Here is a 23,789-nt window from a genome sequence, read left to right on the forward strand (position 1 = left end):
GTCATTGGAGATCAGACAGACACAGATTACAGTGCATGACTGTATATCGGATGATCGGGTTTTCATCATTTTATATCTTGCCTTTGGTGACAGCCTGGCTACTATTGATGTTCAATTAAATTATGTTTCAAAAATAAAAGTTGTGCATCATACATTCAATATTTTCTCATCCCGATATCAATGCATGATGAACTCCAAACTGAGGACATACAAAGTGTAGCGTATTAAAACACAATTTTCACATCCAAGTCCAATTTTCTAAGATATCCGCATACTTTGTAACGACACTTACATGCCTATCAATTGATCTACTCTAGTATATAAATCCAATTGGACAATATTTGCTCTCTTACTTCGACTACTTAGATTTAAACAAAAATACTGAAGAGCATCAGATGCGTTACCCACGGAAGCGCGGAGTTGACAAATTGGAGTAACCTAAACAAAATGAACTCGCAAATGCGTTGAAACATACTTGCGACTCAGTTCGAGTGCATTCAGGCTCCCCTTTTTGAGAGATGAATAGAAATAAAATGCACGATGAACATAAGGCAATTGAGGAGTGAGTACTCGTTTGATGAGATGCGTGGCTCTTAAAAGAGCCGTTGGTTTGTGGTGATGCGGGAGAGGGTTTACTTCGAGCTGGTATACTTGGTGACGGCCTTGGTGCCCTCAGACACGGCGTGTTTGGCCAGCTCACCGGGCAGAAGGAGACGCACAGCGGTCTGGATCTCCCTGGACGTGATGGTGGACCGCTTGTTGTAATGAGCCAGACGAGACGCCTCGGAGGCAATGCGCTCAAAGATATCGTTGACGAACGAGTTCATGATACTCATCGCCTTGGACGAAATGCCAGTGTCGGGGTGCACTTGCTTTAGCACCTTGTACACGTAAATAGCGTAACTCTCCTTCCTGGTCCTCTTCTTCTTTTTGCCGGATTTGCTGACGCTCTTGGCTACAGCTTTTTTGGAACCCTTCTTGGGCGCGGACTTTGCTGGCTCAGGCATAATTGCCAATCACAGTTCAAATGGTAGGAACAAGTACTAGACCGAAGCCAAAGCCCGTGCCCTTATAGGGGCTCGTGCAGCAAGCGCTGTGCCAGCGCCGCTCTCTGATTGGTTGAAAACATCTCGGGTACTTAGCGCTTGAAGAACACAAACAAAAGGAACCCCCAACGCTCCTTTGTTGTGCCCTGCTTCCGGACCTGAGAGAGGACAGTTAGCGTAATTCGGCGGTTGGACCTTCACGTGACCGCCCATCGAGGTGGAATGACCAATACATTTGATATACTTAACTTGTAGTTCTTTTAGGATTGCACGTGATCAAATCCCGTTTTAATACCGTTACAAATGTCACTATTCTCTCCGTTGTAAATAAATGTTTCTTTTGCGATTTCTCTGTGTCTCCGATTGGCTTCAACCAGTTCAGGATTTACCGCGCCTATTGCCCAAAGACGGCGGGGATCTGCTCCAGGACCACACACACACACACACACACACCATAGCCATTGTGTTTTGTTTGGAATTGATTTAACCAATTATTCTTTCGGGGATGGTACAGCTGTGGGTAGACTGTTAGGATAGAAAACCACGACATAGGTAAACCCCAATTTACCATCAAGCTGTTCGGCCTTTTGCAAATTGTGACTCTTTGTCGTTTGACTAACAAGCAATGTTAAGTTCTGGAAAGGCGTTTTGTTTTTCAGCACAATCAATCATTGATCATAAGTTAACTGATGACTTTCTTGCAAATCGTATATCTATTCACAATTCATCTTTTACATAGGAGAGATGATCGTCATTGTACTCAGAAATGTCTCATTTAGTTGCAAGTGTGATGGCTCTTAAAAGAGCCGTTGTGGGGTGACGAAGGAGTTTTTAAGCTCTCTCTCCGCGAATACGACGGGCGAGCTGGATATCTTTGGGCATGATGGTGACCCTCTTGGCGTGGATCGCGCACAAGTTGGTGTCCTCGAACAGGCCGACCAAGTAAGCCTCGCTGGCTTCCTGCAGAGCCATGACGGCTGAGCTCTGGAAGCGTAGATCGGTCTTGAAGTCCTGTGCGATCTCCCTGACCAGACGCTGGAAAGGCAACTTGCGGATGAGCAGTTCGGTGGACTTCTGGTAGCGGCGGATCTCGCGGAGAGCCACCGTACCGGGCCTGTAACGGTGAGGCTTCTTGACGCCGCCGGTGGCCGGCGCACTCTTACGAGCGGCCTTGGTGGCCAGCTGCTTCCTGGGGGCTTTGCCGCCGGTGGATTTGCGAGCAGTTTGCTTGGTTCTTGCCATTCTGGAGTTTTTCTCTTTCGAAATAAAAGGAGCGAGGTGGAAGCTACGCGAGTGGCTTTTAAACGCTTGACGCGACTGCTCACGGGTGACGCTCCCTCATCCCGATTGGTGCGCGGATTCAACTGGAGGTCAGCCCCGCCTGTAAGAGTGACCTCCCGCCACAAGGCTCGCTGCCAATTGGGGGGAATTGTGTTCAAACTGGACCCCAAAATGCAACCCCCCCACTGCGCGCTGTAAATCTCTTCCCTGGTTGGTCTGACCCCAGCCTGCCGCGCTTTCTGCAGCTATTAAAGCGGGACTTGTACCTCCCAAGGACACATTTTCTTCGAGATTTCACTCCAGAAAGAAGAACCAAGATGAGCGGAAGAGGCAAAACCGGCGGTAAGGCCAGGGCAAAGGCCAAGACTCGTTCTTCGCGTGCCGGACTGCAGTTCCCTGTCGGACGTGTCCACAGGCTGCTGCGCAAAGGAAACTACGCTCAACGCGTGGGTGCCGGCGCCCCCGTCTACCTGGCGGCCGTGCTGGAGTACTTGACCGCCGAGATCCTGGAGTTGGCCGGCAACGCAGCCCGCGATAACAAGAAAACGAGAATCATCCCCCGTCACCTGCAGCTGGCCGTGCGCAACGACGAGGAGCTCAACAAACTTTTGGGCGGAGTGACCATCGCTCAGGGCGGCGTGTTGCCCAACATCCAGGCCGTACTTCTGCCCAAGAAGACCGAGAAGCCAGCCAAGTCCAAGTAAAAACGGACTCTGACCCTTCCACAACCCCAAAACGGCTCTTTTAAGAGCCACACATTTTCTTCTTCAAGAGCTACATTTTCTGTGTGTGTGTGGTGGTATCATGGTATGCATTGAAATAAATACCGACATCAATGTTGTAACATCCATGGATTCTGCATTCCTGCTCATTCCCGTATTAATGGTATCAACAACATTCTAAGCAAACAGTCACTACAAAACTAGAAAAATATTAATGCTAAGTGGGTATTTTTCTCTTACAGTAGTTCTAATAGTAGGAGGAACGGTGGGTTTTAAAAATTCTTTATTACAAACAAAATCAGTGAATTCCATTTTTAAAATTTATTGATGTTAAGGGTTCCTTTTTGTAAAACTGAGCCTGGAAGTGTGACTGACTCTTAATTGTTGGGAGAGCTTTTCTTTCATTTGCAAAAATACTTCTATGTTTTAGATATGCATTATTGTGGAGGAAATTCATTTTTCTATTGCACTTACTAAGACAAATCTGTTTCTATAATTTAATTTCCATTGTTCACTTTCACACATTTTTTATTACGGCCTTTCCTGTTGTTTTTGAATTTCTTCTGAGAGCCGCCACCACCTTGGACCTAGAAAACAAATAGTTTTGCGTCATTAAATACAAGATAGGATTAAAGTGCACATCTTAGTGGTGTATCGAAATAGTTGAGTGTTCGCAGTTAAAATGCACCCATGTACTGTGAGCTAAAACCCCCCAGCTTGTGGGGGGGGGGGGGTGAAAATGTGTCTGAGAGAGTCATTCTGCACTGTCAACCGACTGTTATGGAACAGTGGCAACTGTAATTATCATCCCGCCACCGAGTTTCCCAGTCAATGACATTACCACAAAGCGGTTTGCGGTTGGCGATGTATTAGTGCATCACAAAAATGCTTCCACTGTACTGAGCATGCACTCCTTTTACCACGCTCAGAAATCTGGTTTTGGGAGAAGAGCAGAAAGCAGAAGACCTAAATTCTGCAAACCTTTTTACGTTTCTGCACGGCTAGCGTGTCCACCTCCATCTCGTCCTCCTCATCCGTTTGGAAGTCATCCTCATCCTCCGACTGATCCGCCTCCATGGTCTCCTCGGCCGAGTTCTTCGATGTGAGCATTGACGCTGTGAGGGAAAACGGATGTTAGCAGATGAAAATGTCTGAAGAGTCGCAGCACACGAGGGGCTGACAGGGGTAGAGGTCGCTCATGTCGTTATCCAAGCCGCCGTGGTTTTCATCGTCGCTGGAGGATGCTTCCAATGTGCCGGTGCCATGTTTGGAGTTCCTGCCCTGGTGGACATCTGTGCTCGTCTCCTTTGGCCTTTTCTGCTGGAGTCTGATTGGTACGAACTCGATGCCCTGCTTCACGCATTCCTCGTCTTGGTCAGCAGATCAAAACCAACAAAATCAATCCAATGCTCAAAAAAAAGAACTTTTGAAGACAATACTTTTGGGGGGGGGGGGGGTGAGGGGGATTGTATACAATGAAAACTGTTTTTAGACTAGTAGAAGTAAAGAAGTTCATGCATGCAAATCAAAAGAGAAATACAGTAGTCGCTTACTCACATTTGGAGAGAGCCTTCTTGAAGCGCGTGCCGTTGACGTGTTTTAAGACATGGTGTGGTTGTCTGTTCAGGTGTCTGAGGGTCAACTTACAGAAGAGCTGATTACTGCACACGACATGACATAACGTGCATCATGAGATCAATTTGAATGAGTACTTGTGCCATAGCTATGGTAAGATATTGAGCAGCAATGGCAAATTACTTGACTATCAGGAGTGAGTGTTCTTACGGTTGTTTGGAGCTTGTCACTATGTGGGGTTCATACTGGCTGTAGTTAAATTGTGCTTGGGAACTCAGCTTCTGGTACTTTTTCCCTTTGGTGAACATCTGCAGCTCCTCCAGCTTGCATGGAAACTCATGGTCGTTCAGTGTGCACTTTATCTGATATAACATTAAGCCATTATTTTCATTTCCGCACATTCAGTCACCAAAACAAGCTCCAAATCAGCGGCTGTGGCTATATTAGCAACACAATGTCGTTTTACGTGATGTGCTCGCTCACCTTTTGGCTGTCAGCCAACTCGAAAAAAGGGTGGTTGAGTAGGAAAGCCTTCACGTCCGCAGGTAAGTCCTCCATAGCTGTAAAACGTCCGCAAACTAAAAAGCGTCTAATATTTTGAGGCTCGTTGCACGTAGTATCTAGTCCACGCGTGCTTGTCGCGTCGTTTCTGACGTAATAAAAGAGCGACATTGAACGATTACTTTCTTATTCTTGTTTTGTGAAAGATTGAGTGTAAGGGTAATGATTCAGTCACATTTACGCTTTTATTGTTCACACTGTAGTTTGTTGACAGTTCATTGCAATGGAAAGAAAAACGAAGAAGCCCTTAACAGCACAAACAAGTAGAAATTATAACCGCACAAAAGTTTACTTATTTCGTTTTATTTTCATTCCCTTTTTTTATGCAAGGGATAGTCTTCCTCGCTTCATAATCTTTGTGAGCACAATAAGCACCGCCCACAATCGTCCCATAATCCCCTTCGTTACACTGTAAATAAATACAATACACACTGTACTGACGTCACGTCGAACATAGCTGTTCGTCGATCACTGGTCGTCTACGAGTGAGGTAAAGTGTCGAAGCTTAGCTACTCTACAACAGTTTTATTCGTCTTTTTTTCTGGGTTTATTCATTATAACGTCTACTCGTCGATAGGTTAACGAATAGTCGTTCCGTCGAAACGTGGGATAAAACTAAGATAGCTACCGGGTCATCGTAATACTGTACATTCTTACAATGTCTGGACCAAATGGAGATCCTGACGTATCCATTGATGATGGCATCATTGAGGACGGCGACGAATTAAATGACGAAGGTAACGGAGACATTTTCGTTCCCAATCACCTAAGTGGGAGTCACTGGTGACGCGTTGTCATTTCTCGCTTTTATGTTGCCGTGTTTTGTCCAACAATTTCCATATTTGATTATACTGTATATATTCATGTATATCACCCAGTAATCTAAATTCCATTCATGCAAAAATCATTTCCAGGATTAAACCGTCCCCACCCCTCTTGAGCAGGTGTAAACTAATATAATTGAACATTCTTACTCCACAGAGTTTGCAGCAATCAACTCCATGCTGGACCAGATCAACTCGTACCTCGATGGCCTGGAGGAGAAAAACGACGCCCTCAACAGCAAAATGCACGAACTCCTTGAATCCAATCGGCAAGCCCGGTTGGAGTTCAGAGCCCAGCTGGAAGAGCAGCAGCCTGTGGACGATCGCTCCTCTTGGCAAGGCACGGACGAGGACCGTGATAAAGACACAAGAGATACTTGTATATGAACAGTGACACCAGTCAGTGTTATCATCAGAAGAATCATTCCCAAAGCAAGAGACTTTTAGGAGTCTAATTGAAATGTCACAGAAAATTCTCCTATCAATATGGTTACTGGTTCGCGATACTCCCCTTATATGTGACACCTCGTAATAAAGCCCAGGCCACCTTCCCGTCTTGCTTGCATCCCTGTGTCTGTAATTTATGAAAATGTGGCAGATTTAAACTATAAAGTTTACTTTTCTCTCTTCGTGCTGTCTGTAAAAGTACAGGAACATACCACTGCAGGGAATTGCTGGGGCATTTTAATATAAATTAAAATGTCGTCCAAAAAAATACATTTGAACTTTCAAGTATTTTAGAAAACATCATGTCTTGATTTCAGTTTTGTCCGTAGCAGAATAAAAATAGTCTTGATTAACAATGATTTGTTTTGAAATCGCATCATTCAGAGCTACAATAGACAGATTGAAGATCTTGACCAAAAAAAAGAAAAGAAAATGCAGGGGGGTGCTAATAATGTGCTAGGTCACCACGGTCATGTCAAGCTTTGCGTTGCGTGAGCAAGACTGAGTGGCTCCAAATAACCACAAATGAGGATGAAATGTTTCTGGAAGAGGAAGTGATGCGTTAAAAACTTCAGAGCGGAGCGCTACAAAAAAATGAATCCAGAATAAACACAATGTTGAGCTTTGCAATTATTTTGGTAATTAGGGACTCAAAATTACGGAGCTGATGTCTCATTTGATTTTGTGGTGTCACACGAGATGATGATTTGACACTTCGGTTGAACTACAAATTATAAGGGGGGCTGAGGTTCCATATTGATAAACACTTAACTGCACATGTTCAGATCAATTTAAGGAACACCGCCTTAAAAATAAATGTCACTAATATATGTTCACAATTTTGTCTCGTTGGGTTTGAGCGAATTTGTCTCACCTTGTCATACTTTAACCCACCTTTCAGGTCACATGTTCCGCCATCAAAAGTGGAACGTATTGGAGAATTAAAGAAAAAAAAAAGTCTCTCATCCATCCTTCAATGTCTATTAGCAGCCCTCCCGGAACGGCGTCTGGTGCTTGGCTTCGGTAGAGCATTTTCGTCTTCTTCTTTTTCTCTGTTGTTGTCGTCAGTGGAGGCTGGCAGATCTGCGGTGTCAGCGGGAAGCTCTGATGGAGCTTTCGACGCTTGACAAGTGCGAGGCTCCTCCGCTTTGTCCTGGAGCTGGTTTTCTGTCCCGCGCATACTGCTGAGTCTTGAAACTGACCCTGCAGTACTGGAGGGGCAAATATCTTCCAGAGAGTCTGTGGGTGTTCCTGTTAAAGACCTGCAGTTGTCGTCGTCAGCGTTGGCGCACTTTCCGCCGAGTGATTCTTTGTGTCTCTGAGGACGGACGGCACAAAAGAGAAAATGTAAATTTTCGCAACATCTTAACATGTCAAAAAGCCACAAGGATCAATAATTACGTTCGACCCTATGACCAGTTTAATTGACGTAGAAGAAATTCCAAAGGATTGCTCCCACCGAAACAACTAAAGTTATCAACCAAGTGACATTCCCCCCACTCATTAAAGGCTGTCTTCAACTGGTGTGGCCCAAAAAAAGACCACAGAAGTGTTAAAGTACCCAAAGATGACTGCTAATAGATCTTACCTTGAGGTTGTCAAAGTGCTTAACGGAGTTGCAGTGTGTGTGTAAAGCCGACGAGTCAAAATGGTAGAACTTGTTGCAGAGTCGGCAGATGAAACCGGCCACGGGCACAAAGAAGCTGGACCCTGTGGAAGGAAAAACAAACGTTGCACACTTTTTTTTCACCATTTAAAAACGGCTTCCACGCAACTTCATAACATGCCTATTAGATGATGTTGGTCAAAAATACTCAAAGGATCAAAGAATTACATCACACCTTTCAGCCGGTTTTCAAGCCTAACTGCCTGTTTTAAAGGGGCGGTCGTGTCAAGGTGATGTCATTTACGTGTGTGACAAATCAATTGCCTCTGTGGCTGTCGGTAAGAAAAAAAAAAGTGCACCAAACAACAACCCCTGGCACTTATTTGAGAACCACACCAACAATCAGTCGTCCCTTGAGTTTAGCTCGCCCATGGAACCTTCTCGATGCACATTAAAACAATTAAGATGCTTCTTAATACGGTTGTGTGAGAGCAATTTACGGGTCACTTTCGAAGTATCAAGGAGCGAAGGGCTGATAAGGTTCCATTTGAGGAAAAACTAGATCTAACCATAGAGTACGCAATGAACTTAACATTTTGTTTGAGTCAAATTAGACGAGAGGAACGAATCGCGGCTCACCGTAAATGGTGTTGGGGTCATACTGCTCGTCACTCGTCATGTCCTTCAGAGTCACCTCTCTACATGAGCTCCATCCATCCTGCCACATAACGTCAATGCAAAGTTTACAGGAATTGATTTGAAATATTCATCATGAACAGCAAAAAAAGTACCAGGTTCTCAGGAAAGTCTTCATCCCAGTCGAGCCTGTCATCCTCCTCCACCTTCTCTTCCTCAATCTCAAAGCCATCTATGTCCGGCAGCTTGGATGAAGTGTCAGAGCTCTCCTTTTCCTGAAGCTGGCGACAAACATTATATAAATTAGTTTGAAATTTTTATCCTTAAAAAAAAAAACACCCCCCTCAAAGAAAAAAAGAAATAAAAAACTAAATGAATCGACAAAATCAATTCATCACGCAGGCATCGCTAGAGTCTTCCCTATGGAATATCCTTGCATACCTTAATTAATCTTTGCCGGTGCTCCTGGGACTGCAAGTGTGCCACAAACAGCTTGGAGCTCCTGAAGTGCTTCTTGCAGAGGCCGCAGGACGACACAGCTGCTCTGCACGCACGCTGAAGACAGAAGGATAGGGGTCACTTGAAAAATAATTCATCTATTTATTCAAATGATGTTTTGAATGTGTTTCAAAGCTCCAGAAGAAAGTTATTACACTCCAGGAGAAGATAATCATTAATTCTCTGATTTTTATTCAAGGCCTTTCCTCGTTTCATGATCAAAACCAACAGGAAAAGTTACTTTGTGCTCCTCTGTGTGTCGATGGTCCGCGATGCTGGTGGAGTAATGAGCGCAACATGTTGCACACCAATGCTGCGTGTCTGCTTTTTTGTCTCTTTTGTGGGGGGGGGTAAAGGGCAGAAATTAGAGTATGCCAGACTCCCCAGACACAAATTAGCTTGTGTAAACATACCCATCTTTATTGGCCCCCTGCAGAGTCTCATGCAGCCGTGGCAGCAATGTGACCAAGCATGCGTTGCTCATGTGCTGAATCTCCATCATCCTCTGCTGGTGGGAAACACTGTTCATATGACTCCGAAAGTTCTTTAAAAAAAAAAAAGGGCACACACACACACACACACACACAAAGAGAGAATTAAAGAAAGGCTAAAAGGTGAGCGAGTATTTATTACCTGATGTTTGACCTACTTCCTGACTGTGGCAAGTGATGGTGCAGAGGTAGCAGTAGAACTTGTTGGCTCCTTCTGCAGTATTGCCCTCCGCTTCCCGTTTGTCTGGTGGCTCACCATCGTCCAACACGGCAGCGTGGCTCTCCTCAACTCCTGGACCCAGTGTAGACTCGTCTTCTTGTAGGAGGAGGCAGTCTACGAACAGAAAGATAAATGTGACTTAGAAAAAGTATTTGATTTCATCCATGTGGTTTCAGTTTGTGGAGTGGTGTAATTTACCACCCATCTGGCTGTCTTCTGTGTCGCCATCTGAATCGGCAGTAGGGAGAGCAGGACCCTCTTTAGGCTCCTCAGATCTGATTGAGCAGAAATGAAAAAAAAAAGTTGGAACTGCATTAAGAAAAAGTTGATACGAAGAAACCGTCTGTTATCCCAAAGTCCCGCAAAATGGAGGCATTTGGTCGCGACTATGTGCCCTTTCATTGTGCCAGTATCCTGTAATGTGTGATAATATCAACGGCAGTGTCTATAACCTCTGAGAGTTTTTAAAAGAATTTTTTTTTTGTATAATAAAGTTGATTTTATTCACCAAAATAATTTGACTTCATTCCGGTAAAATGACAAGGATTTAATTTTTCCCGCCCCAGAAATTCATCACAGAAACTAGTGTCAAGATGTTCCTAAGCATACTTTGGGTCAGAATTTTACAATACCGCAATTACAATTTTTGTCCCACCCTTCCATCTTCTGCCTCTTCACCGTCGGTTCTTCAACCTGTCCCTCAGAGCACTGAGAAGATCCATCCACCCATTCCACAACGCCATCTGTGGATTACAGTAAAAGTAAATATGAGCAACGACTCAAAGTGTTTTATCAAGATTTCTGTCGTTATAAAAGATAGTGATGTGCCGTTTTCAGAGAGGTGTTCATTAAAGAATGTTTCTTTTCGTGGTTGTTATTCATGCATGACGCTTGCATTTTATGGGCAGCAAGAACATTTTCCTTTCACAACAAGCAATACATCCTGAATTAGACATCTACCTGTTTCATTCTCCCTGGCCTTGCTTACTGCGGCATTGTCAGCGGTACGCCCGTCTGCTGTCTGCTGGCTGTCATTCTTCTTGTCCAGCTGGGGCAACAACAGCATACCACAAAGAAAAGATTAAGACGCGTTTATTTTACCATTGAAAATTTTTATGAAGGCTGATGCTGTTATTACTGTTGTGGTGGTGGTGGTGGTAACAGAGGAGGCGGCGGTGGCCGCGCTGGTAGCAGTGGCCGCGCTTGCGGTAATGGTGGCATTATTGTATAAGCGAGGGTGAGGGTGGAAGGCCCGAGCTGCAGCGGGGAAGCCCATGTGGTGGGACTTCATTGCCATACCAATTGGAACCGGCCCCAGTAGAGACCTGTTCGCCGCTGTGAAGAAATGACGGAATTGCTGTCCGGCCATCCCAAAGCCCCGCATGTTACCTAAGAGAATACAACACAATACGTGAAATACAACATATGTATACGTTTAAGTGTTGGTTTATTTATTTTTTCTTCAATCTTCACCTTGCATTTGCTGCATCATTAAGGCTCCCTGTAGCATGGGATTGGGGCTGATAATCGTGGTCTGGCTCGCCTGGCACAGATTGACCATTCTGGGAGGAGGAGGCGTTGTATGTGGAGGCACAGGAATGGCTCTGGCAACAATAGTTAATTTCCATGACATGGAAATCATAACATTTTAATTATATTCTCAAAATTATTTCCCATCATTGTATGAATTTGGCAAAAGTATTTCTCCTTCATCTGACTGTACAGTATTCTCAGTGACTACTTCCTTATACTTGGACTATTTTCATGTATGTTGCTCTCAGATTATCTCAACTCTATTTTATTCGCAGAGCACTTTAAAAATCTACAATATATATTTTCGTATATACACACATACAAATTTAAGCGTTGCTTTAGTGACCTAAAGTTAAGGCAACCGCTTCACCCGAAGGCCTCATGCAAAGCCACGGGGTCGCGTCGAAAGGCTCACCGCGATGCCTGGTGATGGTGATGGCCGACATGGTGAGCCGGAGTGGGCTGTGGCGGTGGAGGTGGCGGGGGCGGTGGAGGCGGCGGGGGCGGCTGCTGATGGAAAAGTTGTTGGAGCTGCCGCAGGTGCTGGTGGAATTGCTGTTGCTGTTGTTGTTGTTGGTGGGAGTGGGGGTTGAACATAACGAGCTCTCTTTGCCTTCCTTTTCGCCAAAAGCTTGAGGCCGTCAGAGCTTTTGAAAGGAAAAAGAGGCTTCATGCTAACTGGGCAACTTTCAATGACAGCCGTCGCGGGGACACAACAAGTCGCTTTCATAGGTCGCGATGACAACTAGCTAACGTTTGCAAGCGAGCTAACACAAAGCACTAAGTTGGATTTCCTTTACAACCTTAAGCTACGAAACAAAGGGCCTATAAAAGAAAGAGCAGACACACTCTCAATAAAAATGAAATGCAATGGCGACAAGGTAAAGAACGAACTAGAATAGCGCCGCTACTCGCCAAAAAAAAAAACAACAAAGCTAACATTGGACGTCGCTCAATGGCCGAATACAGTCAGTTAGCTTAGCCTATCGTAAAATCGGCTAAGCGCATAGTTCTACTCCTATATTTTAAAACTCTTAAATACGTCGTCACCACTTACCTCCCAAAAGCGACTCAATGCGACGGTGACTGTTAATTGTATCCTCCACAAGAGAATAGTACCGTCAATGCGACCTGAACACGGTTGCAACACACTGAACTACAAGAGTGTTCTTTCTCCGGCTCAGCGATGACTGCAATTTACCGCCCTCTAGCGGTCGCCTCCAAAACGGAAATTTCCCCAGTCGCCCATTTGTGACATACTGTATTTTGCCATTTGGCCTCAAAAATATCTTTTCACTTGGCCAGTCGGTGTGAAAGGAACCATAAGATACTATATAAACTGATCCAACACGTTTTGCTTTATTTTAAATGCTAACAATATGAAGGTATTCGTGTCGATGTAACTCACAGTTCAGCACCATGGACAGATCTGTACAGAAATTCTGCCATTACTGCAAGAATCCACAAATCTTTCAACATTTGCATTCTGTCGTGTGCCTTGTCTTCCCATCGTCGTTTCAAGTCTTCTGTTATCGCCGCCAAACTTGGCATTAAAGTCCCCTATAAACATGATGATTTTCTTGGTGGTAATTTTTGGGCAGTTACCTGAAAATTCTGGTGGGAATCCGATTGGCCGTGTGAGGCATGGGACTTAGTGAGGAGGAAAATGATGCATGAAGAAAATTGACTCGACTCTAACCTGTGTACCTCGAATTATTACTTACGGGCGTGGTTTCAATTTCAAATAAACCCCAATCAGGGTCGAATCCAGCAGGTAAAATGTATGAGCGTTACAGATTACTTAGACTACAAAGGCTACTTTAATACTGAGTGGTGTTAATGCAACACTGTCCCCGAAGTTTGAACACTAGCCAATTTGTAGAGTGCAAAATAAATTATTTTAAAGTGTTTATCAGTTGAGGGTCCACCCTACATTAAAAAAATCAATCAAATACGTGATTTCGGTCAACAAACGAGTGCTGTGTTGCATTCAAGCGGTTTAAAAACTGAAGTGGAATCATTCGTCTCATTGCAAAGCAAAGCTGTAAAGCAGAGCAGTGTTGCCATCAAGCGGCGACTGTTATGTACTGTATGCAGGGAGTTTTCCAGGGGAAATACAAGTCGAGCTCATCCTCATCCTCCCGCCCTCCTGCGGTGCTCGGTGGTGGAGAAGCACATCGGGGACGGGAACGCAACGCGGGGCTCGCTCGCAGCTCAGAACACAACTAAACGGGGGGGAAATCACGCTCAATACTTCCGTCGAGGACTATCCACCCGGCCGCAATGGGGAACCGGGGAATGGAGGATCTGATCCCCCTGGTGAACCGCATGCAGGATGCCTTCTCCGCCATCGGCCAGAACGCCAACCTCGACCTGCCTCAGATCGCCGTGGTGGGTGGGCAGAGTGCGGGGAAGAGCTCGGTGCTGGAGAACTTCGTGGGCAAGTAAGCAGATTTCAAGCATTTAGTCCATTTAACGCACCGTGCTGTAGTCCCCATGCCCCTCCTCCTCCGACTCCTCTTTCTCTCTACTCCATTTAAAGTGCTGCCACATCATTTATAAACACGTATTACCTCTGCATCCAGTTCACCAAGGGGATTATTATTTTGTAAGGTTTTGCCTAAATCCCTTGTGGCGTTCATGCCTCCGCTCACCTGCTGCAGGGTGCGTTCACAGAACATCACAGCCTGATAGAACCTGTCAGGGCGGCGTCGAGACCCGTGGTGTAAGCGAAGGCAAGTGGGCTGTATACGGCCCACCAGAACGCTTAATCTGGCCACTGTCGCTCATAATTAGCGGTTTCAATTTAGGCTACAACAGCGCTTGTGTTGTCTTTGCGGCAAGGCTACCATTTTGTTCTCCCCCGTGCCATTTGCTCATGACTAAGCAGAGTTGCATGTGTCAGTTGTGCACATAGATTCGCCTTGCAATGATTACAATGATGAAAAACCAGAGCGGAGTAGCCAGCGCTGATGTTTTATGCTGCATGATGACCTTGTAGCCATAGAGAAGGAAGAGAGAGAGAGAGAGAGAGAGAGAGAGCGAGAGAGACAGAGCGAGTCCACCTGAGCTTTGAGCCCTTCCGGCTCAGCCCTTCCATCTGGTTTATGAGCGAAGCTTAACCAGCAGCGCTCAGGCAACAACAACACAGCACCTTTATTGAAGGACATGTGTACATGTGTGCTGCGTGCGATGTGAATACGTGACTGCATTCCCTGCTGAAAGCAAGGGTCAGACTTTGTGTGCGATACTTTAGCTTCAAGCTAGTGCAACGGCATCAACATTCAAAACGAATCTCATTTAACACGCACAAATGGATCCCCTCAAGCAGATCATTTTCAATTCTAACTGATTGACAGCGAGGTTAAATATGTCATTAGGTACCAACATGCCCTCCGTGTTGCCTCAGTGCGCATTGGTTTGGCAGCAGATTCCCACTGTGCACAACCACGTGGCCACAAGCGCTAATCCTCAATTTGGCCGGTAGAATCGGTGATACCGTTCACATCATCACGCTGCCTTGTGGGAAGGTCTGTGTTTAATTTGTAAGTGCGACGACAAAATAAAAAACTTTGTCGAGATCATTTGCTAAGTACCCAGGGTGACCCAAAAAGATGCGTACCCATATTTTATTCGATAAAAAATGTATATACCAGGGAAATCCACAAACAATTGAGGAACTGAAAACTGCCATCACAGCAAAAATAAGAGCCATCCCGAAAGAGGAGTGTGTAAAAGTGATTGACAACTTTGTCAGACGAGTACAGGTTTGCTTGCAACGGAATGGTGGACATTTGGAACACATCTTGGGAAAGCCATAAATTGACTAGAAATCGACAGAAATAGCTGAAACTCTGGTGAATGGTCTTCCATAAACGGAATAATGTGTGGTTGTAATTTGAAATAAATAGCTTTTTAATCAAACTCACAATTGAAATTTTCATGGGTACGCATCTTTTTGGGTCACCCTTTGTATTTAGCAGACAATCAATTCAGATTTGATTGAAGTGGAGACTTCAAGCTTTCACTGAAGAGAGTTCATTAAAAAATGGAGGGACTACAGAACACTGCAATTTTTATAATACAGCAGCGCCTCCATTTTTAGGCCTGGAAAATATTTGGGCTGCAGATGAAACAATTTGTATCACCAAATTGAAAAGAGAAGAGTTCGTGATCCAACACCAAAAGCACAGTGCTCATGATGCAAAGCCAGGGCGGACCCCGCCCCGCACCAAAAGTGGGCCGAGGTAGGCTCCAGCTCATTCATGACCCTCACGAGGAAAAGCTCCGCTGAAACGGGATGGATGGATGAAGCTCAACATCTGAGTCACAATCTGATTGCTGATTGCCGGCATAAAAACGACAAAGCCCCCTCGTGGGCCCTGAGCGTACATGTGATCGTTGTGTCCGTTTCATCATTGTGCGGCACTTTCCTCTGTAGTCATGGCAACAGCTTCTGCCTAATTATGGCGCCAGTACCCGAGGGAGCTGCGATCACGCTGAGAGTTGAAGAGGAAAAATGTGAAACATTATGACTCGCCCATGCCAAGATTCCGTGTGTGTGTGCGTGCGTGTGTGTGTGTGTGCTGTCAGAGTGACATTGTGTGTCCTCTCATCCTTCCGGCTTGACACCCCACCCCTCCTCCCCGGTGGCTCATTGTGGTGCATCGGATGTATGTTGTCAGTTTAAAAACACAGTTGTTGCCTCGGTGTTTCATCACAAAGCCGTTTTATTCCTAACAGATGCAACTGCGACGTGAAGCGTTTTGGCAGTAAGGGAACACCCGGTTTGTTGGTTTTATTTTGGGTCCTATCCGGAAAAAGGCTTTTAACCCTCAATGCTGCGGCTTCCAGTCAGAGCGATCAATGAGGCAAGCATAGGCGATAATGCGCAATAATGGCAGGGAGACGTCTCTGTTCACAGGCCTGACAAAACATTCGATCCACCTGCACTTTTTCCATGTCCAATACAAGAGCTGTATCACAAATGTCTGCCTTTCTAAAGATCATAATTATCAGTTTTGATTGGCGATAGCGTCAGAGGGGAAACCCATCCATCCATTTTCCGAACTGCTAAAACTCACAAGGGTCGCGGGGGGTGCTGGAGCCTATCCTAACCGTCTTCGGGCAGTCGGTGAAGGACACCCTGAACCGGTTACCAGCCAATCGCAGGGCACGTAGAGATGAACAACCATTCACGCTCACACTCACACCTCAGGACAATTTCGAGTGTTCAATCAGCCTGCCATGCATGTTTTTGGAATTTGGGAGGAAACCGCAGTACCCGGAGAAAACCCACGCAATAGGTAATCTTGTCAGAAAAGTCCGTCCATTGTTTTAAATTGCACCGTCTTTTCTAAATCTGTCAACCAAAATGTTCGAAACACTCTCCGCTCCAATCGCATCGCGCCAGTATTTCATTTGTATCGACGCCGAGCATTGTTACTGATCAATGAGAGTGACACATTTTACGATACGTCTCCCGTATTCAATCTGTTTATGAGACGGGCGCAGTTGTTCCACTGCGTGCCATCATTGCACCATCTCATCATTCAAATCGAATCTCTTAAAACGACGCAGAGAATAAACACATCAGGTTCAATTTGTCAGCAAATATTACACAATGGAGTCAGCCCAATCACGTTTGTTCATGGCTTCTGTCTGCCGTTATTGATGCTTGCAAATGACTTCACGTGGTAACTCACATTAATGACGTATCCTGCCTACACTATTCCACCCCCGCCCCCCCCCCCAACCCCAGAGATTACGTCTATGCAGCGTAGCCTTAGCGTTCACATATTATGTAACGTAGCAAATGATCGCCTGAGGCATGATGACAAATGTAGCAGCTTCACTCCATTCTTCACTCATTTTATTCGGCTCAAATAACCCATCAAGGGGAAACGAGTGACCTTTGCGATAAAGGATTGACTCCATTTTGTTCAAGTGGTTCATCGGTAATAGATGATGGATTAAAGCTCAAGTCTGAACATTTTTACATTGATGTTGCTGTTTTCAAGTCTCAAATGGTGAGATCTAAAAACGTGGAGGAAAGTGTGCGACAGAGGAGGAAAGCAACAGAGGATTAACGCTAATCTCGCTCCCTATCTTCCCTCGTGGGCTCAGTGTCGTAATCTGCGTATCCACCGTGGGGGCAACCTGCCTTTTCAGCGGCTTCGCATGCAGGAGTTCGGAGGCTTCGAAGCGCCTGCGATTTGCCAGTCACATCAATGCCAACGCATTGGCGACACCTGCACAATATTCAACAGGGTCTGAAGAAAAATGTTGCCTTTCGCTAAATCGCTAAATGCTTTGATGTGCTTTTACTCTGCCTACATTTCTCTTAAACAGCCTCAGATCTGTTCTTGAAGAGCCTTCTTACAAGGCACAAAGAGTTTGTCTTGCAGTTTAACTGAGAGGACGGGTGAAGGACAAGACCTGCACTTGCGACCGTCTGTTCTCCGTTAAAAGCCTTCCAAGCGGGAAGAGTGCTCGCAAAAATGTACTTCGTTTGTTTGCGGAATGGCTCCTGGCATATTCATCTGCAGCCTGTATGCGCAGACTGGCCAAGACATTAAGAACACCTGCGAATCTTAATGAGCTCCAAGACGAGAAGTCGATGGATGTTAGTGGCGGGGTGCGGGAGGGGGGAGCGGGGGGTCCGACACATGTAATGATGCTGCACGTCAGTGAATTTGAATTGCCGTGTTCGCTGCTGGAAGTACACACACTCACATGCAGTTTGTGTTGCTGTTACATAATAGATGAAACCCTGCAGGAAGACCGCAGTGCATTCAGACATGTTGGCACAAAAGTCACTTTTACCGGCACTCTTCACAAGCCTACATTGTTTTTGCATTATGATAAAATCAACATACCGTTTCGGTTTGGAATTTGCTCCAAAATGGACTTGTTCAAATATGTCAAAGAAATAACGTCAAAGTTGTAGATCACCTTCTCACGTAGCATTGTTGTGTTCTAGGGATTTCCTTCCACGTGGCTCCGGCATCGTGACCCGTCGTCCTTTAGTTCTGCAGCTGATGAACTCTCCTACAGGTGAGAATAAATGCCATAGTGCCATGTTAAAACTTTTAATAGGTAGGGGGGGGGGGGGAAGACAAATCTAGCATAGATATTTGAAGAATGAATTCATCCCGACGACAGTGACATATCAAGACAAATGTGACTCGGTTGTAAGTAACAAAGCTCAGGATTAGCCAGGTTTGCCGTGCGATTGATTCATGGTAGCAAAATTGAAATAAGAAATCAAACAGGATGTCATTCTTTTGACGTGCTCCCTTCCGTGCGTGTTTCAGAGCACGCCGAGTTCCTCCACTGTAAGGGCAAAAAGTTCACGGACTTTGACGAGGTCCGTCAGGAGATCGAGGCTGAGACTGACCGGATGACAGGCGCCAACAAGGGCATCTCGCCCGTTCCCATCAACCTGCGAGTGTATTCCCCTCACGGTGGGGCCCTCGATTTTCTACGGGAACTCATGCAGAGCTAGTCGAATATACCGTTGAAAAGCTTTCACCTTATCCTCCGACAGTGCTCAACCTGACGCTGGTTGACCTGCCCGGCATGACCAAAGTGCCTGTGGGCGACCAGCCGGCCGACATCGAGACTCAGATCCGGGACATGCTGCTGCAGTTTGTCACCAAGGACAACTGCCTGATGCTCGCCGTTTCGCCGGCCAACTCGGATCTGGCCAACTCGGACGCTTTAAAGATTGCCAAAGAGGTTGACCCGCAGGGTAGGTTGCTTGATCGCACACACAAAGCTGCTTTTCATCCCTCCATTGGTCCATCCAATTTCTAGAGCGCTTGTCCTGACTGGGATGGTGGGTAACTGGAGCCTATCCCGGCTGACTTTGTGTGTTTGTTTGTGTGTCTAGGTATGAGGACCATCGGCGTTATTACCAAACTGGACCTCATGGACGAGGGCACGGATGCTAAGGACATACTGGAGAATAAGCTGCTTCCACTCAGACGAGGTAGACACGCACACACACAGACAATTCAGGACCTGTGACCCACTGATTCCCTCTTGTGGTGGCAAGAAAGTTCAGCACAGGCTTTCCAACCTCTGCAGGAGCCGTAAAAAGAAGTTAGATGAAAAAAGGAACAGATAAAAAGGGGGGAGGGGTGGGGGGTGGAAATAAAATTGCGGTCTTGCAGTCTGCTGATGCTGTACTTTTCTTTTCCGCTTGCACTTTGGTTTGAACCCGCACATTTAATATTTTCCATAGTCGGGTGTTATTTCTCTGTCTACCGCCACCTCCCCTTTCCCCTCGTGTGTCTGTCTGCTCGAATATACAAGGCCGCCGGCTGCATCAGTCGCAAAGCGCAAAGTCGCTTTTAACGGGGAAATGCGTGAGGAATGTCAAGCGGAAGTGAAACAAGATCTGCCTGACTTGAACTCACCTGGCTGCCCTTCTAAAAATCTTTGGCAGCCACACATTCGTCCACCTGTGATTTTATTTTATATTTTCGACTCATATAAATCACCTCCTTCATTCCTCATGGATTTGTTAAAGCCTTGAAATGGTTTGGAAGAAAGAAATTTTTTTTTTTAAAAAACAAGGTCCGGCCCGGCCGTCGCATCGGCAGCCTCTGCGAAGCCTCGAAGGAGAATTATTATTGTCTGTTCTGTCAAGGGTACATTGGTGTGGTCAACCGGAGCCAAAAGGACATCGACGGAAAGAAAGATATCACCGCCGCCTTGGGTGCCGAGAGGAAGTTCTTTCTCTCCCACCCTGCCTACAGGCACCTGGCCGAGCGCATGGGCACGGCCTACCTGCAGAAAATCCTGAACCAGGTCGGTCAAGGAGCAGAACACCTGACACGCCTTCAGGGTACCCTCCCATCCTAACTTTGAAACTGCGCAGCAACTCACCAACCACATCCGGGACACGCTGCCGGCTCTGCGGGCCAAGCTGCAAAGCCAGCTCCTCTCCATCGAGAAGGAGGTGGAAGAGTACAAGAACTTCAGGCCCGACGATCCGTCCCGCAAGACCAAGGCTCTGCTCCAGTGAGTCATCACGGGTTCAACTGTGAACGACACAAGAAGAAGAAAAATAAATCGGGCTTTCACAATAAACAGGAATGAATGATGGGACCTAATATTCCCCTGGTCAGGGGAACGGTTCCATTGTGCCTCAGTTAGCAAAAAGACAACATTAATTCCTCGGTCGACAGTTTTATCCGATCTGCATATTTCTAGCGGTCATTTTTTAGGGCAAACGAGTGACAAGACTGCAATGTGCGCGTGCAGGATGGTGCAGCAGTTTTCTGTGGACTTTGAAAAGTGCATCGAGGGCTCCGGGGACCAGATCGACACAGCCGAGCTATCCGGCGGCGCCAAGATCAACCGCATCTTCCATGAGCGCTTCCCCTTCGAGCTGGTCAAGGTTTGTCTGATTTCCAATTCGTTTTTTTGCGACCACAGTCAACGACCCGAAGCCCGACGACACGGTGCGGCCTCCCTCTCAGATGGAGTTTGACGAGAAGGAGCTCCGCAAGGAGATCAGCTACGCCATCAAGAACATCCACGGCATCAGGCACGTTCGTCCTTCCGCTCACCTTTACGTCATATGAGCAGCACACCCTCCGCCTCCCTCATAATCTTTTCTTTCCATTAGCTCAGTCGCCTCCTGGGGGCTGGCAATTAACACTTTTCTCTCTCGTCCAACTTTTTCCTTTCTTGTCTGCGTGGCCGGTTCTGACGAGCAGAACTGGTCTCTTCACCCCGGACATGGCCTTTGAGACCATTGTGAAAAGGCAGATTGGGAAGATTAAAGAGCCTTGCACCAAATGTGTGGATATGGTCATGTCTGAGCTAGTCAATACGGTTAGACAGTGTACCAAAAAGGTAAACAAAAGTAGTCAACGGTGGCTGGCAACTTTTCTTTTTTTTTCTTTTGTGTGTGTTCTCAAATCCCTCGTCTGCAAAGACCCGCCGCTGTCACTTACGTTCCCCTTTTGTCCCGTGAACTTGTGTCGCTCGCTCCAGCCTCCTTGGGTTGTTTTGGACAGTGAGGGGTCTGGGGTGGGCTGCCTTGAGCTTCTGCCGTCGCGTTTTGCTGGACAGGCTGTCCCCGAGTTGTGCTGATGGGGATTTCAAAAACCAAAAAGGATGGAGGCTGAGTTGTTGTGAATATATGGCTGCCAGGGAAGTTCATTTACAGTGTTTTTGTTTTGTACAGTGGAACCTGAAAGTCATACAAAAGCATAAATATATTTGCCTCTATCGTTCTATTAGACAGCAGTTATAGTGAATGTATTTTCACACATCATGTTTTATAATATCAAAAACATGGCCCTGAAATGGTTTAATTCCATTTCCATTTTGTCTTATGGACAAAACGATTCTAAACAACGAAGACTTTTTCATGACCTTACTAACACTGCACACATTTCCTAGTATGGAAAAGCGACGTAGCTGAAGAGAAAATATCCACGACCTCTCTTCTTGCTTTTAACTGGGAGCCATATTGGATGACCTCAGCGCCCAGACTTGTGCGCGTGTGTGTGTGCGCGTGAACGCAGCCGTGCACCTGTAGCATAAAAGAGCCGTGATGGTCGTTAAAAAAAATATATATATATGTGTGTGTGGCCAAATTCCAACTCCACCGTGACAGCAGCCTTCCAAGAGCAAGCCTGGAGGCCTCTACGGGGATGCTCTGTGTTATTTTTGGGATATGGCGCGTGGAAAAGGGAGGGGTCAAGACAGGCAGTTTGCCCGGCTGCGGTCTCGCTCTTTCTCCCGTCTCGTCCCGAGGAGAGAAAAAAAAAAAAAAAAAAAAATACCCCAACAAATGTCTCACTTTCATTTTGTTCCTTCTGTGCGGTTTGATCTTGCCACTCAACTCTCCTCGGCTTTTTCGTCTGGGAAAACGTTGCCTCCCATCCATCCTTTTTCTACTCTCTTCCCCTCTGCTTCTTTTGCTTCTTCATTTCCTTCCCCGCCTCTTGTGTCATTCCTTTTGTCGTTTCCCCGTGCCGCCCCTACCCCTGCAGGACGGGTCTGTTCACCCCGGACCTGGCATTTGAGGCAATAGTGAAAAAGCAGATCCAAAAACTGAAGGAGCCCACACTGAAGTGTATAGACATGGTTGTCAATGAGCTCACCTTCACCATACAAAAGTGTAGTCAAAAGGTAAAAAAAAAAAAGAAAAGGAAATCAAATGTTATCTCTTGTAAAGTGTGCAGGTGGGGGCAGACCGATGGCTGGGCTTATTCGCCCGTTATCAACTTGAAGATATGTTGTTTTACAATTTAAAATGTGCCACAAGTGAAGCATGAGGACACAGCGAAGAAATAATACAATTTAAAAAAAAAAAAAAAGCTCATATGCTAACACGGTCTGAAGCTGCCAGTGTCGGCATTTAACCAGTTTCATTATTGTCGATGGCGGGTCGGATTTGCCGACTGAAAATTTTCAGAGAAGAAGAAGAAGAAGAACTCGACGGTTGTTTGTTTCACATCTTATAAAATATTTGTTTTCTTCCTATACACGTATTTGTAACTGACATGTGGGTACTAGTCTTTGTTTTGTGGCAATATCAGGCTTGTATTTACACATGTCAACATTGGAAACGGGAATCGCCAAGATTGAAGAAGCTATTCAACAGAGTAGCATGCTAATCCTTTGCAGTTTTTGCGTAACAAATTCAATATCTGCCCAACTGCCGGCCGTAATCGGTCTCTCCTTCCTCAGGACTTTACCCGTGTGGCCATTTAATACTTTCTGTTTGTTTTATGCGCCATTTTCGTCTTTATTTTGATAATTTACTCCCTTTATTTTAATTTCATCCGCATGTTAGGTCATTTTACTTCATATCTGGCCTTATCATGCTAAATCTCTACCTTTGACCCGCCTTGTCTTGGTGTTTGTCATTTATTAACCTAATGTGGCGCAACTGATCGCACAGTTCCACTCTTTGACTAAGCGACGCCCTTCCACCATCTTGATTATTTATTATTATTATTTTTTTAAGTTTCGAACTGCTTTTATTTGTCCTCCATCCTGTCATCTTGCCCAAGCGAGAGGGTGACCTCCTTTGGATTTCTCCTCTCTGTCACGCTGTTATTTTCGATTTTCACTTGCAGAGATTTACTGTTTCTAAAGACAGACTGTATTATGATATACAGTACTTGGGAAAATCCACAAAGGGGTCAGTTTGAAGTCGTCTGCATCACACCCCCCCCCCCCTTCCGTCCCCTCCTCTTTGCTCCTTCCGCATTGCACATTTTGCATCTCTGCATGCGGCCTTGCTCGTGACTTGCTCGTTTTTTCTTCTTCTTGACTTTATGTGGCACAAAATGATTTGCGCCTCTGCGTGTTGCAA

The 23,789-nt window shown here is 45.8% G+C and overlaps 7 protein-coding genes across 18 annotated transcripts in view; 3 read left to right on the forward strand and 4 right to left on the reverse strand.

Annotated features, from left to right (window-relative positions):
* Positions 1 to 493: 493 nt before the first annotated feature.
* On the reverse strand, positions 494 to 1,007 carry LOC147191479 (histone H2B 1/2-like). Its single transcript, XM_086134528.1, has one exon. The coding sequence runs from the start codon at positions 1,005 to 1,007 to the stop codon at positions 633 to 635; it is 375 nt and encodes a 124-aa protein (XP_085990654.1). The 3' UTR covers positions 494 to 632.
* Positions 1,008 to 1,697: 690 nt separating this feature from the next.
* On the reverse strand, positions 1,698 to 2,288 carry LOC147191480 (histone H3). The gene has a single exon (XM_086135036.1). It carries the CDS (start codon positions 2,286 to 2,288, stop codon positions 1,878 to 1,880), a length of 411 nt encoding a protein of 136 aa, XP_085991162.1. The 3' UTR covers positions 1,698 to 1,877.
* A 247-nt stretch (positions 2,289 to 2,535) lies between these two features.
* Positions 2,536 to 3,177, forward strand: LOC147191481 (histone H2A-like). Its single transcript, XM_086134527.1, has one exon. The coding sequence runs from the start codon at positions 2,645 to 2,647 to the stop codon at positions 3,029 to 3,031; it is 387 nt and encodes a 128-aa protein (XP_085990653.1). The 5' UTR covers positions 2,536 to 2,644; the 3' UTR covers positions 3,032 to 3,177.
* A 138-nt stretch (positions 3,178 to 3,315) lies between these two features.
* On the reverse strand, positions 3,316 to 6,360 carry surf2 (surfeit 2). The gene is made up of 7 exons (XM_086135347.1): positions 6,211 to 6,360; positions 5,108 to 5,184; positions 4,835 to 4,986; positions 4,607 to 4,710; positions 4,231 to 4,419; positions 4,031 to 4,164; positions 3,316 to 3,636 (listed from the first exon to the last, which is right to left on the reverse strand). Exons 2-7 carry the CDS (start codon positions 5,180 to 5,182, stop codon positions 3,547 to 3,549), a joined length of 744 nt encoding a protein of 247 aa, XP_085991473.1. The 5' UTR covers positions 5,183 to 5,184; positions 6,211 to 6,360; the 3' UTR covers positions 3,316 to 3,546.
* bbln (bublin coiled coil protein) lies at positions 5,773 to 6,574 on the forward strand. Its single transcript, XM_086135348.1, has 2 exons — positions 5,773 to 5,922; positions 6,167 to 6,574. The coding sequence occupies exons 1-2, from the start codon at positions 5,844 to 5,846 to the stop codon at positions 6,394 to 6,396; spliced, it is 309 nt and encodes a 102-aa protein (XP_085991474.1). The 5' UTR covers positions 5,773 to 5,843; the 3' UTR covers positions 6,397 to 6,574.
* ciz1a (cdkn1a interacting zinc finger protein 1a) lies at positions 6,448 to 12,638 on the reverse strand. Of its 2 annotated transcripts, XR_015103543.1 has the most exons (16): positions 12,498 to 12,638; positions 11,856 to 12,087; positions 11,381 to 11,511; positions 11,046 to 11,296; positions 10,868 to 10,955; positions 10,563 to 10,650; positions 10,106 to 10,182; positions 9,846 to 10,021; positions 9,610 to 9,740; positions 9,438 to 9,531; positions 9,140 to 9,253; positions 8,854 to 8,979; positions 8,702 to 8,780; positions 8,045 to 8,166; positions 7,351 to 7,774; positions 6,448 to 6,583 (listed from the first exon to the last, which is right to left on the reverse strand). XR_015103543.1 is itself a non-coding variant. In XM_086135346.1 (15 exons), the coding sequence occupies exons 2-15, from the start codon at positions 12,035 to 12,037 to the stop codon at positions 7,430 to 7,432; spliced, it is 2,004 nt and encodes a 667-aa protein (XP_085991472.1). In that variant the 5' UTR covers positions 12,038 to 12,087; positions 12,498 to 12,638; the 3' UTR covers positions 6,672 to 7,429. The 2 variants fall into 2 exon arrangements, 1 of the variants encoding a protein (XP_085991472.1); XM_086135346.1 differs by lacking the exon at positions 6,448 to 6,583 and having other exon boundaries at positions 6,672 to 7,774.
* A 934-nt stretch (positions 12,639 to 13,572) lies between these two features.
* Positions 13,573 to 23,789, forward strand: part of dnm1a (dynamin 1a) — a 35,016-nt gene continuing 24,799 nt past the window's right edge. For all 11 annotated transcript variants that reach the window (XR_015103399.1, XR_015103400.1, XM_086134171.1 and 8 more), the window contains exons 1-10: positions 13,573 to 13,884; positions 18,423 to 18,496; positions 18,757 to 18,906; positions 18,990 to 19,193; positions 19,335 to 19,433; positions 20,097 to 20,257; positions 20,328 to 20,470; positions 20,714 to 20,849; positions 20,932 to 20,999; positions 21,172 to 21,310. Coding sequence is in view for 9 of the 11 variants with exons in the window: in XM_086134171.1 (XP_085990297.1) it covers positions 13,724 to 13,884; positions 18,423 to 18,496; positions 18,757 to 18,906; positions 18,990 to 19,193; positions 19,335 to 19,433; positions 20,097 to 20,257; positions 20,328 to 20,470; positions 20,714 to 20,849; positions 20,932 to 20,999; positions 21,172 to 21,310 (1,335 nt within the window). In the remaining 2 variants the exon portion in view is untranslated. The remainder of the gene's footprint in view (positions 13,885 to 18,422; positions 18,497 to 18,756; positions 18,907 to 18,989; positions 19,194 to 19,334; positions 19,434 to 20,096; positions 20,258 to 20,327; positions 20,471 to 20,713; positions 20,850 to 20,931; positions 21,000 to 21,171; positions 21,311 to 23,789) is intronic.

Source organism: Hippocampus guttulatus, chromosome 17, assembly GCF_054856545.1.
Source record: "Hippocampus guttulatus isolate MCC_2025c chromosome 17, RoL_Hgut_1.0, whole genome shotgun sequence".
NCBI classification, from domain to species: Eukaryota; Metazoa; Chordata; class Actinopteri; order Syngnathiformes; family Syngnathidae; genus Hippocampus; species Hippocampus guttulatus.